Source organism: Lepidochelys olivacea, assembly GCF_965140295.1.
Source record: "Lepidochelys olivacea isolate rLepOli2 genome assembly, chromosome: 4".
In the NCBI taxonomy this organism is placed as follows: domain Eukaryota; kingdom Metazoa; phylum Chordata; order Testudines; family Cheloniidae; genus Lepidochelys; species Lepidochelys olivacea.
Window position 1 is genome coordinate 130,488,346 of NC_140414.1, and position 18,071 is coordinate 130,506,416.

At 42.0% G+C, this 18,071-nt stretch overlaps 1 protein-coding gene across 1 annotated transcript in view; it reads left to right on the forward strand.

Moving 5' to 3' along the window:
* The window catches only part of POLN (DNA polymerase nu), a gene marked incomplete at its 3' end in the record, with an annotated part of 269,901 nt that overhangs the window by 125,633 nt on the left and 126,197 nt on the right, over positions 1-18,071 (forward strand). The window contains exons 16-18 of the mRNA XM_084625771.1: positions 5,581-5,637; positions 6,458-6,511; positions 6,756-6,821. Coding sequence (XP_084481897.1) covers positions 5,581-5,637; positions 6,458-6,511; positions 6,756-6,821 — 177 coding nt within the window. The remainder of the gene's footprint in view (positions 1-5,580; positions 5,638-6,457; positions 6,512-6,755; positions 6,822-18,071) is intronic.

The window sequence follows — 18,071 nt, forward strand, 5'->3', positions numbered from 1 at the left end:
GGAGCAGATATAGAAACCTGACCAAAGGGAAATCTTTGTCTGAAATTCCTGAATTCAGGATCACTATGAAAGCCTGCCTGGCCAATTTGTGGGTGCACATGGGTACACTTTCCTGTTGGGAAAAATGGTTCCTCTCTAGAATACAAGAGGAGCACTGTGGATAACGGATAAGACATAAGATGCCTTGTGACCCCCGCAACTGCCCCTGCAACTCTGAGTTAGTTTCTCAGACCTGAAGAAGAACTCTGTGTAAGCACAAAAGCTTGTATCCTTCACCAAAAGAAGTTGGTCCAATGAAAGATACTACCTTATCCACTTTGTCTCTCCGCTCTGAGTGACAGTTGCACGGCTGTAGCTTATGTAACAAAGTAGCACCCTCAACTGTCAGTTGAGAATGGAAGTCTTTTGGACTGACTTAATTGAGTGAAAAGTTGGAGTGCGGTACTTTCAGCTTTTCAATATATTCATGCGGAAACTCGACATTCAGAACCGTCTCCAAGGAAATGAGAACTGAACAACAATTTGCAGCAGTCTATATTCCAAGATAGGGGATACCACAGACAGAGTTTTCTGTATCAGTCAACAACAAAAATGTGGACTACTTCTGATTCAGTGGCTGGGAGACAAAGTCATGGAAAAACCTGTCTTCTGTGTCATAGGAACATAGGAATTATCATACTGGATTAGATGCATGGTTCATCTAGTCCAGTATTCTGCCTCCAACAGTTGCCAGCACAGGATACGTAAGAGGAATGTGTGATAAACCTCACAATATGCAGGTATGAGGCAATCAGCCCCCCTGCAGGTGTAATCTAATCCATAATAGTTAGAAATGTGCGTAAACCCTAAAACATGAAGTTTCATCTCCTTTACTAACATACTCTTTTAGTTAGCATTAACTATAATAAATCTGGATGTTCTTGTCTGTATAAATGTCCCAGTTCCTCTTTGAATCCTGTTTAGTTCTTGCCCTCAGCAACAAGTCCTTGGTAATGAGTTCCACGGTCTACTTAAGTGTTGTGTGAGATACTATTTCCTTTGATTAATTTTGGATTTGCCACCTTTCAATTTCATTGGATATTTCTTTAGTCATATATTATGAGATATGGAGAACAGATTCTTCTTTGAGTGTTTGCACATGTGCATGCTGCTCTTGGTGTCTCTGTGCCCAGCGCACGGTCATAGGAAACTTTTTCCCTCATCAGTATCTCTTGGGTAGCTCAAGCACCCTCTGTTGCCGCACACCACTGCATGCAGGTATAAAGAGCAGAACCACCTCTGGTCCCGGATAGTTTTTTTTCTTACCACCCGTAACAGTCATTGGAATGCCTGTCAATTGCTAGTGCAGTTTTCTCTCAACCTTTATGTACATAGTCTAGTTATCGTTAGTTGTTACTGTCGTTAGTAAGTTTTAGTAGTTTAAACGTTTTGCTTTTATTGTTTTTCCCCATTTTGGGGTTCTGTTGCCAGTACCGAGTCGTGCCCTGATCACTAGGCTTCAAACCATGTGCTTTCTGTCAAAGCCTATGCCTGTGAGGAAACTGCACAACAGTTGTTTCAAGTGCTTGGGCAAGGCATATACGAAGGACTGATGCCAGATTTGACCAGAGGAAGATCTCCACCCCCACAAACTCTGTAAAGCAGGGGGAAAGGGAGTCGACTAGAGTGCAAGAGAGAACCAAGCATTCCTCCTCCAAATTAGTGCCTAAGACAGCACCACTAATTGACCGTAGTGCAAGAATGGGCACCGTTGAGTCCCGTTCCAGAAACTACACTGTCAACTTCAGCATCATCGCATCGACCAAATATGATCTCAGTGCCAACTATGCCAGAGTGTGATGTTCCCCTAAGGTATTATCTGGACCAGTGATCTCCTAGGTCACTCCAATCTTTGACTTTGGGAGCCAGCCTTACCCTGCTCTGAGAACCCCCACTCCTGGGCTGTTCACACAGAGCCTCTAGCATGTAAGCTGCTCCTTGGATTCTGCAACTGTATGACACTAGCCAATATCTCCGGTCCCAGACACAACCCTGGGAATCTCCGCCTTGCAGTGTCCAGTTATGCCTGTTGGATGCTGCAAGCTTATATGAGTTTGTCAGTTTAACAAAGAAATTGATATGGACCAGGCTTGTTATCCCAAGGGGAGTCTCTGACACACTTCAAACCAAACACACTGCTTCACGTAGAATAAACAAACAGATTTATTAACTGCAAAGATAGATTTTAAGTGATTATAAGTCAAAACATAACAAGTAAGATTTGGTCAAATGAAATAAAAGCAAAACACATTCTAAGCTGATCTTAACACTTTCAGTACTCTTACAAACTTAGATGCTTCTCACCAGAGACTGGCTGGTTGCCCTTCAGCCAGGCTCTCCCCTTTGATCCGCTAGCGCTTCAATCACTTGCTATTGGTGGTGTCTGTAGATGTAGGTGGAAGAGGGAGGAAGAGCATGGCAAACATCTCTCCCTTTTATCATGTTCTTTCTTCCCTCTTGGCTTTGCCCCCTCCCCGTCAGAGTCAGGTGAGCATTACCTCATCGCAGTTCCAAACTGACCAAAGGAAGGGGGGTGACTCACTTGAGTCCAACAAATCGTTTTGTTGCTGCTGAGGCCAGCGTCCTTTGTTTCTGTGAGGCTGGGCTGGGTTTGTCCCATACATGCCTTGATGAGGTGCTGTTAGAGAGTTTTTGCCTGGACTTATTTTAAGCCATGAAGACACATTTTCAGCCTCATAACTATATACATGAAATTACAACCTATAACATTACTGTAACAACAATTACTATAACATCACTATAACAACAATGTTCAGTGCATCATGAGCCTTCTGAAGACACCTGACATGACAAACTTTTGCAAGGGATACCACACAATCATTTAAGAAGAATGAACATGGGGGTATGCTGGGTGTTTCCCTGAGGTACAGAGCGTCATACACAGGCATTCACAGCAGTGAAGAATTTACTCTGCTTCTTGATGCCAGACAATCCAGGAAGTTTTTGGAAAGTGTAGGGGACAATTTCCTGGTGCAAGTGCTGGAGGAACCGACTAGGGGCAGAGCTGCTCTTGACCTGCTGCTCACAAACAGGGAAGAATTAGTAGGAGAAGCAAAAGTGGATGGGAACCTGGGGGGGCAGTGACCATGAGATGGTCAAGTTTAGGATCCTGACACAAGGAAGAAAGGAGAGCAGCAGAATATGGACCCTGGACTTCAGAAAAGCAGACTTTGACAAACTCAGGGAACTGATGGGCAGGATCGCCTGGGAGAATAACATGAGGGGGGAAAGGAGTCCAGGAGAGCTGGCTGTATTTTAAAGAATCCTTATTGAGGTTACAGGGACAAACCATCCCGATGTGTAGAAAGAATAGTAAATATGGCAGGTGACCAGCTTGGTTTAACAGTGAAATCCTTGCTGATCTTAAACACAAAAAAGAAGCTTACAAGAAGTGAAGATTGGACAAATGATCAGGGAAGAGTATAAAAATATTGCTCGGGCATGCAGGAGTGAAATCAGGAAGGCCAAATCACACCTAGATGTTGCAGCTAGCAAGAGATGGTAAGAGTAACAAGAAAGGTTTCTTCAGGTATATTAGCAACAGGAAGAAAGTCAAGGAAAGTGTGGGCCCCTTACTGAATGAGGGAGGCAACCTAGTGACAGAGGATGTGGAAAAAGCTAATGTACTCAATGCTTTTTTTGCCTCTGTCTTCACGAACAAGGTCAGCTCCCAGACTACTGCACTGGGCAGCACAGCATGGGGAGGAGGCGACCAGCCCTCTGTGGAGAAAGAAGTGGTTCGGGGGTATTTAGAAAAGCTGGACAAGCACAAGTCCATGGGGCCGGATGTGCTGCATCTTGGAGTGCTAAAGGAGTTGGCGGATGTGATTGCAGAGCCATTGGCCATTATCTTTGAAAACTCATGGCGATCGGGAGAGGTCCTGGACCACTGGAAAAAGGCTAATGTGGTGCCCATCTTTAAAAAAGGGAAGAGAGAGGATCCGGGGAACTACAGGCCAGTCAGCCTCCCCTAAGTCCCTGGAAAAATCATGGAGCAGGTCCTCAAGGAATCAATTCTGAAGCACTTAGAGGAGAGGAAAGTGATCAGGAACAGTCAGCATGGATTCACCAAAGGCAAGTCATGCCTGACTAATCTAATTGCCTTCTATGATGAGATAATTGGCTCTGTGGATGAGGGGAAAGCGGTGGACGTGTTATACCTTGACTTTAGCAAAGCTTTTGACACGGTCTCCCACAGTATTCTTGCCAGGAAGTTAAAGAAGTATGGGCTGGATGAATGGACTATAAGGTGGATAGAAAGGTGGCTAGATTGTCGGGCTCAACGGGTAGTGATCAATGGCTCCATGTCTAGTTGGCAGCCAGTATCAAGTGGAGTGCCCCAAGGGTTGGTCCTGGGGCCGGTTTTGTTCAATATCTTCATAAATGATCTGGAGGATGGTGTGGATTGCTCCCTCAGCGAGTTTGCAGATGACACTAAACTGGGAGGAGAGGTAGATATGCTGGAGGGTAGGGATAGGATACAGAGGGCCCTAGACAAATTAGAGGATTGGGCCAAAAGAAATCTGATGAGGTTCAACAAGGACAAGTGCAGAGTCCTGCACTTAGGACGGAAGAATCCCATGAACCGCTACAGACTAGGGACCGAATGGCTTGGCAGCAGTTCTGCAGAAAAGGACCTAGGGGTTACAGTGGATGAGAAGCTGGATATGTGTCAACAGTGTGCCCTTGTTGCCAAGAAGGCCAATGGCATTTTGGGATGTATAAGTATGGGCATTGCCAGCAGATCGAGGGACGTGATCGTTCCCCTCTATTCGACATTGGTGAGGCCTCATCTGGAGTACTGTGTCCAGTTTTGGACCCCACACTACAAGAAGGATGTGGAAAAATTGAAAAACGTCCAGTTGAGGGCAACAAAAATGATTAGGGGACTGGAATACATGACTTATGGGAAGAGGCTGAGGGAACTGGGATTGTTTAGTCTGTGGAAGAGAAGAATGAGGGGGGATTTGATAGCTGCTTTCAACTACCTGAAAGGGGGTTCCAAAGAGGATGGATCTAGACTGTTCTCAGTGGTAGCAGATGGCAGAACAAGCAGTACTGGTCTCAAGTTGCAGTGGGGGAGGTTTAGGTTGGATATTAGGAAAAACTTTTTCACTGGGAGGGTGGTGAAGCACTGGAATGCTTTACCTAGGGAGCTGGTGGAATCTCCTTCCTTTGAAGTTTTTAAGGTCAGGCTTGACAAAGTCCTGGCTGGGATGATTTAGCTGGGAATTGGTCCTGCTTTGAGCAGGGGGTTGGACTAGATGACCTCCTGAGGTCCCTTCCAACCCTGATATTCTATGAAAAGTCCCCTCCTGTCCCACTTCTCAGCTTCTAGAAATTCTGCTTGACCTTTAACACTACTGATGCTGCTTCTAACTACTAAAAGAGGTAGTATTCAGGTTTCAGCCATCTAGAAATCAGTCAGTATTCTAAATGCTAAATTAAGCTTGTTAACATAACAAAATTTAATTAAATAACTAGCACACTACTAAGTCAAATTCTTTATTTATTCCCCAGTTACATAAACTGCAAGATCTTCATCCATTGCCTAAGATAATTTTAGAATACCGACAGGTGAGTTCATTTTTCATAAAGAACATATTTGCATTGAAAGCAAGAATTAACTGAACAAAAATATAGCTTTACTACACCACTTGTCTGAGAATCTTTTGGCTAGCATATGATTTCACGTATTTCTTTAAATAATCTTCATATTTCTGGAGCAGTAGGTAAATTCTTAGTATGAGTTCAAAAATAGGTTTGGTTTGCACGACATTTTTTGCAGTTAACAGCTGAAGCCACATTTTTTGCTAAATATTTGTTGCACAAACAATTTTAGAAAACTTCACTAACAAAATTGGTTTGGTGATACAGTGCACTGCCAATGAGAAAATCTGGAACAAGAACAGAGCTCGAGATTGTAAGGGGCTACATCAGTGGACTTTTTGATATGTTGCTATTTCTTATTTTTACAATAGTCTGCTGACAATCCATCACAACATTAGTTTAGTATGCCCATTTCATTTAACAGTTGCGTTTTCAATGGATGTGTTTCCAGAGTAAAACTAAAAAATCAGTCTTTGGCTTTCTTGTGTCATCCTTTGTTTCTGCATCTCTGAGCGACAAACTCTAAAACTTTCACACTGCAACACCTGCATAGCCAAATATTTAGACTAGAGCCAAATATTCAACACCATTAAAGTCAGTGTATTGAACCACTATTGAATATTTCTGTCATCCCTTCTATTGAAAATGTTTTGCGGTATCTACACATTTTCTATAGTTGTCAATGGGTTGAAGAGTATGAGTTTCCACTTGAAAACCTCTTACAATTTACATAACTATATATATATATAGAGAGAGAGAGAGGTACTAAACTCTTTTTCTAATTTAGGTTCACAAGATAAAGTCAACCTATGTGGATGGACTACTTTCATGCATGAAAAAGGTAAGAATGTAAAAAAGCTCCCCCTGTAAATTTGAGTATTCTATATAAGATGCTTTGAAATAATTCTGAAGTTTTTTAAAATTATAACATTTTTATTAAAAATATAATCCTTGTTTCTATTTATATGGAAATATTGATAACATAGTATATATAAGCTTTAGAGTAAAATTTCATTTTCACATATTGACTTCTGCAACAATTTACAACATGCTTTTATATTTGGATTTTTTTTTTACTTCTAAAGGGATTTATTTCATCTACATGGAATCAGACAGCAACTGTGACTGGCAGACTTTCAGCCAAGCATCCTGTAAGTGAGTGTTTTAGAAGCCTTCTTCATTCAAAGAAAGTGTGGTGAAAATGCATTTCATTGTCAGCCATGTCCAATAGAGGGCTCCAGGTTAGCTAAATGGAAATATACACTCCCTTTACATAATTTTGCTTCATACTCTTTAATATGCATGAAAAATTCCAAACTAGTATTCCTTTGGCTATCAGAGGGATCAAAGAACTAGTAATTTCAATATTGTATGTAGATGGGAGAGAGGAACAAAATATATAGTTAAGTTGGTATTGCACTTTAGACAGAGATTACATTAAATAATATTGACAACTACTTTTAGAACAGAGTATAATGTTCATTGCTTAGCATTTAGGTTACCTAAAAGAGACAGGGATATTACAAATCCTCAGTTCTGAGCCATGTAGCCTCTGGTTCCTGATATTGTTAGAGCAATTAGTGAAAACTTTTGACCTGAGGTACAACCATTGTGCTCTGCAAGGACAGCAAATCACACCCACACTTTGTAACATAACCCTTCATGCCTTTAATCCCAATACATAAGATGATACTTTTTCTTTGAATTTCTGTCTCATTACCTTTGTTTCATTTCAGTGTCTGTATATTTATTCTATTTATTTTTTCTTTTCTTTTTAATTTTCTACCTTAATTCTTTACTCCTTGTAGCTAGAGCTGTAATGAGTGCCAGATCACACCCATTATATAAACTCCTGTTTTCAGTTGCTCCTAATTTTCCAAAACTTTCATCTTTTTGGATTGAAATTCTGAGGCCTGGTCTCTGCTTCAAGGTGACTTTTTTATTTAAAAGGCTTAAGTAAAACTCATGTGCCATTTGTTTAGATTGCAGAGAGTGACTGGATTTGACTTTTGAGTCTGACATGTATTTGGTTTGTGACATTGGTCAAGTTACATAATTTCCCTTTTCCATTTGTGAAATGGCAGTATTAAGGGGAGTTGGGATCTTTCTACTGAATAGGTCAGCCTGCCATTGAGCTAGTATCTGCATCCTTCTGGGGCTTGCACGTCTTAGGTCATGTCAACTTCACTGGGTCAAAAAATGATAAACCAAAAAATAAATATGTATCAGATCTTATCAGTATGAATGTTTAAAATTAATGACATTTTGCTATTTCTGACATTGTAGTGTACATGTACAGTAAAAAGGAGAAAAGGCTAAACCTGGTTAAATGTATTTAAAATAATGTGCCACAATTATTGCTAATAGTTTTGGGGAATGTAAAGATTAAAGAATGAGGGAACTAAAGCAGAAACCTAAAGAGAGATCAGTGCTTAACACACATATTTAAGATGTGCTAATTGTTCTTACCTTTCTTATGTTAATGCAAGTGGGTCTATATTTCATTTTACATTGAAACCTACCTGGTTTGCTAACCTAATTCTGGATATCTTGAATTACTAAATCATATTAAATGTGATTACTTCTTATGACATTGATGGGACCCCATAACTACCTAGATAGAAACTTTCAAGAGGCATTTATACAAAACAAATACCTTAGTTCTAATAGTACTGACATGTCTTTTAATAAATAAAACTAATTTGATTTCTGTTCATGCCTTTTTTGAGGCAGGGAAACATGTTTGCTTATAAGTGCACTGTGTATATGAAGTTTTTAAAATGTTTCAGAATGACTTCTCTGACATTACAAAGTATCTTGTGCATGTTTCTTGCACAAGATTGTATTTTTAGACATTTTCATTGTCAGCATTAGGTAACATGCCATATAAATTGTCTGTGGGTATGTGGCAAACAGAAGAAGGTTATGCATTTTTAACCTGAGCTCTTCAAAGTGTATAAATGGAGGGACAGGAGGAGAAAATAGTGTTTTTACACTCCAGCATTCAAAATTATCGTCATTTTACGTTATTTACATTATACTTTTCATGATTTTGGTTTATAAATGTTTGTGAAAAAGCACTTATGTCTGACATACTACAGTCCGACAAATGAACTAGCAGAATGCTAAAAGGTTGATGATTATTCTGTCTGTAACGCAGTATAGTTCAACTAAACATAACATTTTTCTTTTGTATTTCACAGTAAATTGATACTTGCGTCGTAGTATGTATTAACACCATGACCAGAATTTCCAGAAGTGGGGCCAGAATTTAAAAAACACTCTGCTGCCCTTTAGGCACCTAAATAACAGTCAGCACTCTTCAACTCTTATTGAAAATATTGAAATTATGGTCCCAGTTGTTGGTGCTGAGCACTTTTGAAAATCTAGCCAATATCTTCCCTCCTGTTTCAAATAAACAAAACAAAATTTTTCTTATAGTTTTCATAAATATACAACTAAATATTTTTGCAATGATCGTCAGCTTCTGTTTTCACTATTATGCAAAAATATTGAAGGGACGACTATACAGGGTCTAATTTTGACCAGGATCTCACAATGTGCTCCCTTCTGTGAGGTTAGTCTTACTGCACTACCACCATGTTCTTATCAGCTGCGCAAATTGCACCATTACTTATGCTGGCAAACTGTGCATTTAAAGAAGGTTGAGTTTTAAAAATCTGATCCATTTGGGTTTTCTGTGTGAAGAGTATAAGGCATAAAAGAAACTGATGGGCATTTTGTGTCTCATGTTCACATCTCCCATCATGAGCATGCTTGAGATCATCACAAGACATTAGTCAGGACTTCATGGCAGCTTTAATACTTCAACAAGGAACGGAGATATACTCCTTTGTTTTTCAGGCTAAGTCTAGCAGTCCCCCAAAAAAATCCCCAAATCCCAACACCCCACTAAAAAAGTAAGGAGTAACAATTTAATGAAGAATTTACTTGCCTGCATTGTCTCTTCCTACGGTTTGTGGTTGGTCAGACACACTACCAGTTCGTGGTGGTCCCATTTGGCCTAGTGACAGCACCAAGAGTGTTTACAAAGTTCATGGCAGTAGTCGCAACCTCCCTCAGATGTCAAGGTATCCAGATCTATCCCTAACTCAGCGACTGGCTCATCAAGGGCCGCTTCAAAGAGCAGGTGCAGCTCAGTGTCACAATGTTGCGAGTCACTTGTCAAGCTCTGGGCCTGCTGATGAACAAAAATCAACATTGGTCCCTGTTCAGAGGATAGAGTTCATAAGAGCCATCCTTGACTCCACACAGGCCAGAGCATTTTTACCACAGGCCAGGGTCAGGGCAATATCAGATCTGATCCAAGTCACCGCACACTTGCTCACCACAGCTCAGGTCTGCCTCAGACTCCTAGGACTCATGGCTGCATGCACCTATGTCGTCCGGCATGCAAGGCTGCAGCTAAGGCCCCTTCAAATGTGGCTGTCATCGATCTATTCCCCAGCCAGACACCCTTTGGACAGGCTCTTCACGATCCTGCCCCAGGTACTCACCTCCCTTCAATGGTGGTCCAAACCGGATCCAGTGTTGGAAGACGTTCCATTTGCGACTCCTCGACCCACAGTTTCTCTGGTGTCAGATGAGTCTGACCTCAGTTGGGATGTGCACCTCGGAGCTCCCAAGATTTAGAGCCTATGGTTGCAAGAGTTGTCGCTTCACAGAAATGTCAGAGAGCTCAAGGCCATCCACCTGGCTTGCGAGGTATTCCTTCCCTATCTGTCTGGTTGCGTGATTCAGGTGCTGACAGACAACATGGCCTCCATGTTCTATGTCAGCAGACGGGGGAACCCACCCATCAGCCCTTTGTCAGGAAGCCCTTTGCCTGTGGGACTTCTGCATCCAGTATGCGATCTACCTGGAAACCTCCCGCCTCCCCGGTGTTTGGAAGACATTGGCGGATTACCTTAGCATGTCCTTCTTTCACCACAAGTGGTCATCAGGATGCTCTTCTAGAGGTGGGGAGCTCCCCAAGTGGGCCTGTTCGCTACCAGGCAGAACAGAAAATGCCACCAGTTTCACTCTCTGCAAGGCCTTGATAGTGGCCCACCATCCAATGCCTTTCTCCTGTCTTGGTCGGGCACTCTGATGTATGCCTTCCCGCCAATCCCTTTGATCAGCAGGGTCCTTTCCAAGATCAAGAAGGATAAAGCTCGGGTCATTAGGATCGCCCCGGCCTGACCTCATCAGCATTGGTTCAGCACGCTCGTGGACTTGACCGTAGCAACACTATGGCCTCTTCTCAACCGTCCAGACTTGCTCTCTCAGGATCACAGGCAGTTGCTGCACCCGAATCTCACCCCTTTCCGTTTCACGGCATGGATGCTGGGCAGCTGAACTCTGAGAAGCAGGCCTGCTCCAGTCAAGTCCAGCAGGTTCTTCTGGAAAGCAGAAAGCCCTCCAGTAGGGCTACCTACCTCGTAAAGTGGAAGTGCTTCTCCTGCTGGGCGTCAGAGCGGAACATCTTTCCATGTCTCTGCAGTCCATCCTGGATTACTTCCTGCATTTAAAGCATCAAGACCTTACCTTTTCATTGATCAAAGTGCACTTGACGGCCATATTGGCCTTCCACCCTGACGTCCACGGTAGATTGGTATTCTCACATAAGAGGATGATCAGGCTCCTGAAGGGCCTCGAGAGACTGTTTCCTCCAGTCCAGGATCCAGTTCCCCAATGGGATCTCTACCTGGTCCTTTCCAGGCTCACCAGTCCTCCTTTTGAGCCTTGGGCCTCTTGCGCCCTCTCTCGCACCTGTTATGGAAGGTAGCATTCCTTGTAGCGATTACCTCGGTGAGGCAAGACTCTGAGATTAAGGCTCTTACATTGGAGCCCCTGTACACGGTGTTCTACAAGGATAAAGTCCAACGGCGTCCCCATCTTGCTTTCCTGCCAAAGGTGGTGTTGCACTTCCATGTCAACCAGGACATCTTCCTCCCAATTTTCTGTCCAAAGCCCCATGCGTCCAACAAGGAAAGGCGTCTACACACCCTACGCATCCAGCGTGCCCTGGCTTTCTACCTTGCGCGTACTAAGCCCTTCCGCAGATTGACTCAACACTTTGTTGCAATGGCTGACAGAATGAAGGGCCTCCCAGTGTTGGCTCAGAGGATTTCATCCTGGATCATTACCTGCATCCGTACCTATTATGAATTGGCATGGCTGGTGCCTCCACCATTAATAACTGCTCACTCCATGAGGGCTCATGCATCATTGGCCTCATTTCTGGCCCATATCCCCATTCAGGACATCTGTAGAGCTGCGACATCGTCGTCGGTGCACACCTTCACAACGCATTATGCTATCATCCAGCAAGCCAGGGATGATGCTGGATTTGGCAGAGCTGTGTTGCGATCGACTTGTCTGTGAACTCCTACCTGCCTCTGAAGGTACTGCTTGGGAGTCACCTACAATGGAATGGACATGAGCAAGCATTCATAACTGTTGTTCTTTGAGATGTTGCTTATATCCATTCCATGACCCACCTTCCTTCCCCTCTGTTGGAGTTCCAGAAGAAGGAACTGAGGGAAGGAGGGGGCCGGCAGCACCTCTTATACCAGCGCATATACGCACCACTCCAGAGAGCACCAGAGGCAGTCCCCCATGGATACAACTGAGGGAAAAACTTCAGGTGAGCACACACCCCTACAATGGAATGGACATGAGCAACACATCTCGAAGAACAATAGTCATGAAAGGTGAGAGACTGTTTTTTCTTTTGTGTTACAGTAAGCTGAGCTGCTCTATGATTCTTGCCCAGTGAATTGTGAGATAACTTGTCTGTCCCTCTGGACACATGGGATGGAATTTTGGGAAGGCATTGGAAGACTATCAGCACTCAGATGATTTAGTCTGCATCCTGAGTGCATGGCAGGTTACTCTCCAGAGTGAAAGTGGAAACAATGCTAATCCACACCCCACCTGTGCCAGCTAACCCATTTAAAAATCACCACTTAACTTGGGTGAAAGGCTTTTGTGTGTGGATGGGAGAAGGAGTTAGGGACAGCACCCAAGTAAGAGCCAGAAATATCCCCTGTGTAATATGGTTGATATTCAGGCAGTGAAGAAATTTTAATGGGGCCATTGAGCGCAAAGATGGCATTTGCATGGCTAAACTCTGTCACTGAATTCACTCAGAGAGTAGAGATGTAATCCATCATGCTGACAATTATTCCTTCCAAACGTCCACAAACACTGGTCTGGGAAATCAGAAGGAGAGATCTGTCCTTCTGTGGGGAAGGATCACAGACTTTAAAGCATAATATTAGTGAGTATCCATAATTCCTCATATAGTGCTAATACATACATTTCACAATGATATTAATCACCAATGTGTCACCAGTTCACATATGATACCTTATGTGACTCATTTTAGATACAGATTATGACAATAATGAGTTAGCATACACTGGGCTGGTCAAGCCAGCTGAAACTCACAGCTACATACTAGGAAGTCCCTTGCCATCTGGCAGTGAGATACTCTTAAGGTTATACCTCCCCTCTTACAAAACTGGAGGAGGGTTAGCCACTGGCTGACCTGGAGGCAGCAGGTCAGAATCATCTTTCCTAGACAGGGCATCGGCCACCATGTTTTCTTTCCCCTTTATATGGCAAATCCCGTTTTGTCCCCTTTGTCTGCTCATAGTATCCAAGACATCATATAAGAATAGCCATACTGGGTCAGACCAATGGTCCATGTAGCCCAGTGCCAGATGACAGACATAATATCAGTGTCCCCGTAATTTCACCTACAGTGTTGTTCCAAACATTTCACAGTGAAATCAATGAGCAAACTATATATTACATGTCACCTTCTAAATAAATATGACACCAGGATGTGAGGTGTAGTGAGTATGTCAGTATTGATAAGAGTGGCCAAATACAGTGTTGTTGTAGGCATGTCCCAGGATATTAGAGAGACAAGGTGGGCAAGGTAACATCTTTTATTCGACCAGCTTCAGTTGGTGAGAGAGACAAACTTTGGAGCTACACAGAGCTCTTCCTTAGGTTTGGGAAAGGTACTCAGAGTATCAAAGCTAAATACAAGGTAGAGCAGATAGTTTAGCATAAGTAGTAGTTAACACACATTCTGAGGGACCATTCAAGGTGATGTGGCCCATTAACATTCTTGTAGTTATAGGACAAAAAGGGGGGTTAAGGGTTACAGATTGTTGTAATAAGCCATAAATCCAGTGTCTTTATTAAGACCATGATTTTTAGTGTCTAGCAAGGTTATGAATTCAAGCTCCAGGCTCATCCTTTGAAAGTGTTGTGCAGGTTTCCTTTGAGGATGAGGACTGATAGGTCAGATATAGAGTGATCGCTTTGTAAAAAGTGTTCAACCACAGGTGATATGGTGTTTTTGTCTTTTATCATTTTCCTGTGTGAGTTCATTTGAGAGCATAGTGGTTGTCTGGTTTCACCCTTATAGTTGTTTGTTGCGGCATTTAGTCACTGAGTGAGGTACACCACGTGTTATGATAAGCAAGTGTAGGACCCATGAATCTTAAGATGTGTTGGGGGGGGCATTGATCGTTGTAGCCAGGGCCAGAGTTACACCTTATAAACCCCAAGGCACAGCATCTGCAGCACCGCTGCTTCCCGCCTATGGCTGACCTTCGTGTTGCACACAGTTTTAGAGAGGTAAGGTACCCCTAGAATGCCGGCGCCCCAACACACATGCCTACTGTGCCTAATTGGAAATCTAGCCCTTGTTGTAGAAGTTTTGTGTTTGTTGTTTCTAGCAGGATCTGGTGCTGCTTTGAGTTGGTGTGTCGTGGTCTGTGGGGAACTTGCTTCTGATGATGAGGTAGGAGTAGTTGGGTAGTTTGAAGGCCAGAAGAGGGGGTTCAGGAAAGATTTTTTTTTCAGGATGGGGTCCCCATCGAGTATGGGTTGTAGCTGTTTGATGATACACTGTATGGGTTCAAGTGTGGGGTGGTAGGTGACAATTAAGGGTGTGTGGTCGGAGTGGGTTTTATTTCTATATCGAAGCAGGTTCTCTTAGGGTATTTGGGTGGTCCGTTCCATGATGCAATCTACTTCTCTGGTGGAGTGTCCTTGTTTGGTGATGGTGGTTTTGAGTGTGTTAAGGTGTATATCCCAGACTTTCTCCTCAGGGCATATTCTGTGGTATCTGAGTGCCTGGCTAAAGATAACAGATTTCTTTGTTTGTTTTGGGGTAGTTACTAGATCTATGAAGGTAGATGTGGTGATCCGTGGGTTTCTTGTACATAGTTGTCTGTAGGATTCCATAGTGAAGTAAGAGCAAAGAGCAAAAAGAATGATAAAAGGTTTAGAGAACATGGCCCCTGAGGACAGGTTAAAAACCTGGGCATGTTTAGACTTGAGAAGAGTGAAGTGGGGACCTGATCAGTCTTCAAATATGTTTAGGACCATTATAAAGAGAACAGTGATTAGTTGTTCTTTGTGTCAATTGAAGATAGGACAAGAAGTAATTGGCTTGATCTTCAGCAAGAGAGATTTTTCTATCTATAAGAAATAGGCTACCAAGGGCAAACACTCATCGGGGATGGTCTAGGTATACTTGGCCCTGTTTCACCGTGAGGCGGGAGATGGACTAGATGATCTCTCAAGGTCCCTTTTCAAGCCCTACATTTCTGTGATTTTGTGACTTACAGTAACTTTCCACTAGCCTGTCCCCCAGCAGCTCCACAACTCTCAAATATTTCTTTTTGGCTTTCAGTGAACTAGACTTTACCCTGAATAGATCAGCATGCTCGACAGTCAGTGCATGTGACTTTTTGATGTTGTTTTTTGTTTTTTTGTTGTTTCATGCAGTAGTGTTCACATTATCTCCCCCTCCCCCCATGACCCAGTTTAGTTTAACTTTGTTTCTTCTATTTTTCCTCAATGCTGGTGTGTCTGGAGTTTGATTTCTTCACCTGCATTATAAATATACAGTGCATAGCTGATTCATTTCCCACTAGCAACAGAAAGCGATGGATAATAATATAGCACATCCTTAAACAAGAGTGCATTTTGGAACTGTGATCTTTCTGTAGGCATTATAAATGTTTATTTACAACTAGATGACTGAATACATTTTGTATTTGTGAAAAGCTAAAAATAAAACAAACTCTTCAGTTAAATTCCTTTATTACAGTACCATACCATTCCTAGTTATCCTCTTTTCATTCTGATGCAGATAATCTGTGTTTATTATAAATAGAGCTAATGGGGGTCCCTTTTCTGAGTATATTTTTATAACTAAATAAATTCTTTTCTTGAATGAATACATATGTTAGAATCTTACCTTCCATTTCTACATGCTGCTTATTTAAGTATTTAGTTATTTTGCTGCTAATCTTATTAAATGTACTGACTACATTCCTAAATTAACAGTGAAATACAAATTCACTTGCTATTTTCTCCATCTATCATAAGATGTGACTTTCAGCCTAAGAACATTTATAGCAAAAGAAAGTCATAACAGATGTTAGGAAGATTTCAGTATGGAATGGTATATTAATTGAAATAGGGATGTACAAGTACCTTGCCTTTTATTAAGATGATAGTTGCTATTCTATCATATATCACTATTGCAGTGATTCTGTAAAACAGATGCAGCTTTGATAACTACTCATGAAAGGTTGTATGATTAGTTTTTCCATGTTCCCTTGTTTTTTTTCTTTTTCTCGTGTCTTCTCTTGTGTTCAGGATGGAGAACATGGCAATGTTCTGAAAATCTACAAATATATTTCAAATTGTTTACTGTTTTTAATAAAATCACATCTCCAAACAATATTTCAGAACTAATGTAAATGAGTGAACAAGCTGAAATTTAGCCAAGCATACATACTGTCCGACAAGTGCATACTCTATGATTAAAAGATCCTGTGGTCCTTGCTATGGAAGATACCTGCTACAGGTTGCATCTGCCCTGGGTACGTATGCAATGAAAGACCTGATAATAGCATAAAAGAGTGTAGAAAATATTTGCCTTATGGTAGTGGTGTTATGTGCATTTAGAATTTTTGTAAATTTATAGCCAGTTGATTTGCTGATTTTCATTTAGTGAAAGGAGAATTCTCACTTCCTTTTTCTCCCTCTTTTCATATTGTCTTTTATCCTGTATACTTGGGCTAGTCATGTGGCTCCACTGAGCATAGAAAATAAGATTTCCCTAATCAGTGGGAATCCAAGTTCAAACCCTGTTCAATCCAGATTAATGTGGCTGTCTTAGACTCAGGAGCCACAGAGGGGGTGAATTTTGCCTAGTGAATTTTGGAAGGGCTGATCTATTGGAATTTGATAAAGAGTTTATTAAAGATGCTAATGTAAATGGCAAGATATGCCAAGGGTGCAGGGATACTAATGCCCAGATTTCTCTGGTCAGAAAATATATGGTTTTGGAAGCTGATTTCCACCTAGGGGAAAATGTAATACTTCTTGAATTAGGAAAATTTGAAGCCACTGTGCCTTTAGCCTAAATAGAATTGGAGAGGGAAAGTTTAAAAGGTACTTCAAATATTAGTATAAAGGATACCATTCTGGTGGATATGTTAAAGGGTAATAATAAAGGTCTTTGCGTAAAGCTGCTAAAATTATAACTCTCAGTAAGAAAGAGTATAATTGTGACTCCCCAAACACTGACCTTGTAGAAGGAGGAGAAACCTCTGTAACCTTAGTGGCAGGAAGTAGCAGCTGGTCTTCAGAGCAGGGAGTTGAGAAATCAGCCTCTTTGTGTAAGACAGCTTTGGGTATAAACAAAAACACAGCAAAGTTTGCCACAGAGCAAGATGCTGATCTTCTCTAGAAAGTATAAGGGAGGCTATCTGCACTGATGCCCCAACAGAGAGAACAGGGCTGGCTCTTTTTGTAGGAGGGCAGAGTTTACACAGAAGCCACAGTCGGGAAGAATTGATGTCCTGGGGAGCCCTTGAGTCAATTTATAGTTCCCCAAAGGCATCATGCAGAGCTGCTACAATTAATGCACAATTGCCCATTTGCAGGTCACTTGGGAATACAGAGAACTTATGAGGCTTAAGAAAAATTTCTGTTGGCCCCATATTCAGGAGTTAAGAAGTATTGTAAAACTTTTGACCGAGAAGTGGAAGAAACCAACGGGTTGCCACAAAGCTCTGTTGCAGCCTTTGCCTGTGATTAAAGAATTACACTTTACAGGGTCATCATGGATATCATTTCCTAGGCCATCCAAAACTGGGAAAAGATACATATTAGTTGTCAATTTTGCTGCCAGAGATCCAGAGGGCAGTCACCTGGCAAATGTGGAAGTTGAGACAGTTGCAGATATACTGTTCTCTATATTCCGCAGGGTGGGCTTTCCAAAGGAAATCCTATCAGATAGAGGGCCAAATTTTATGTCCCTGAATATTGAGTGAATTGTGGAAGAACTGCGG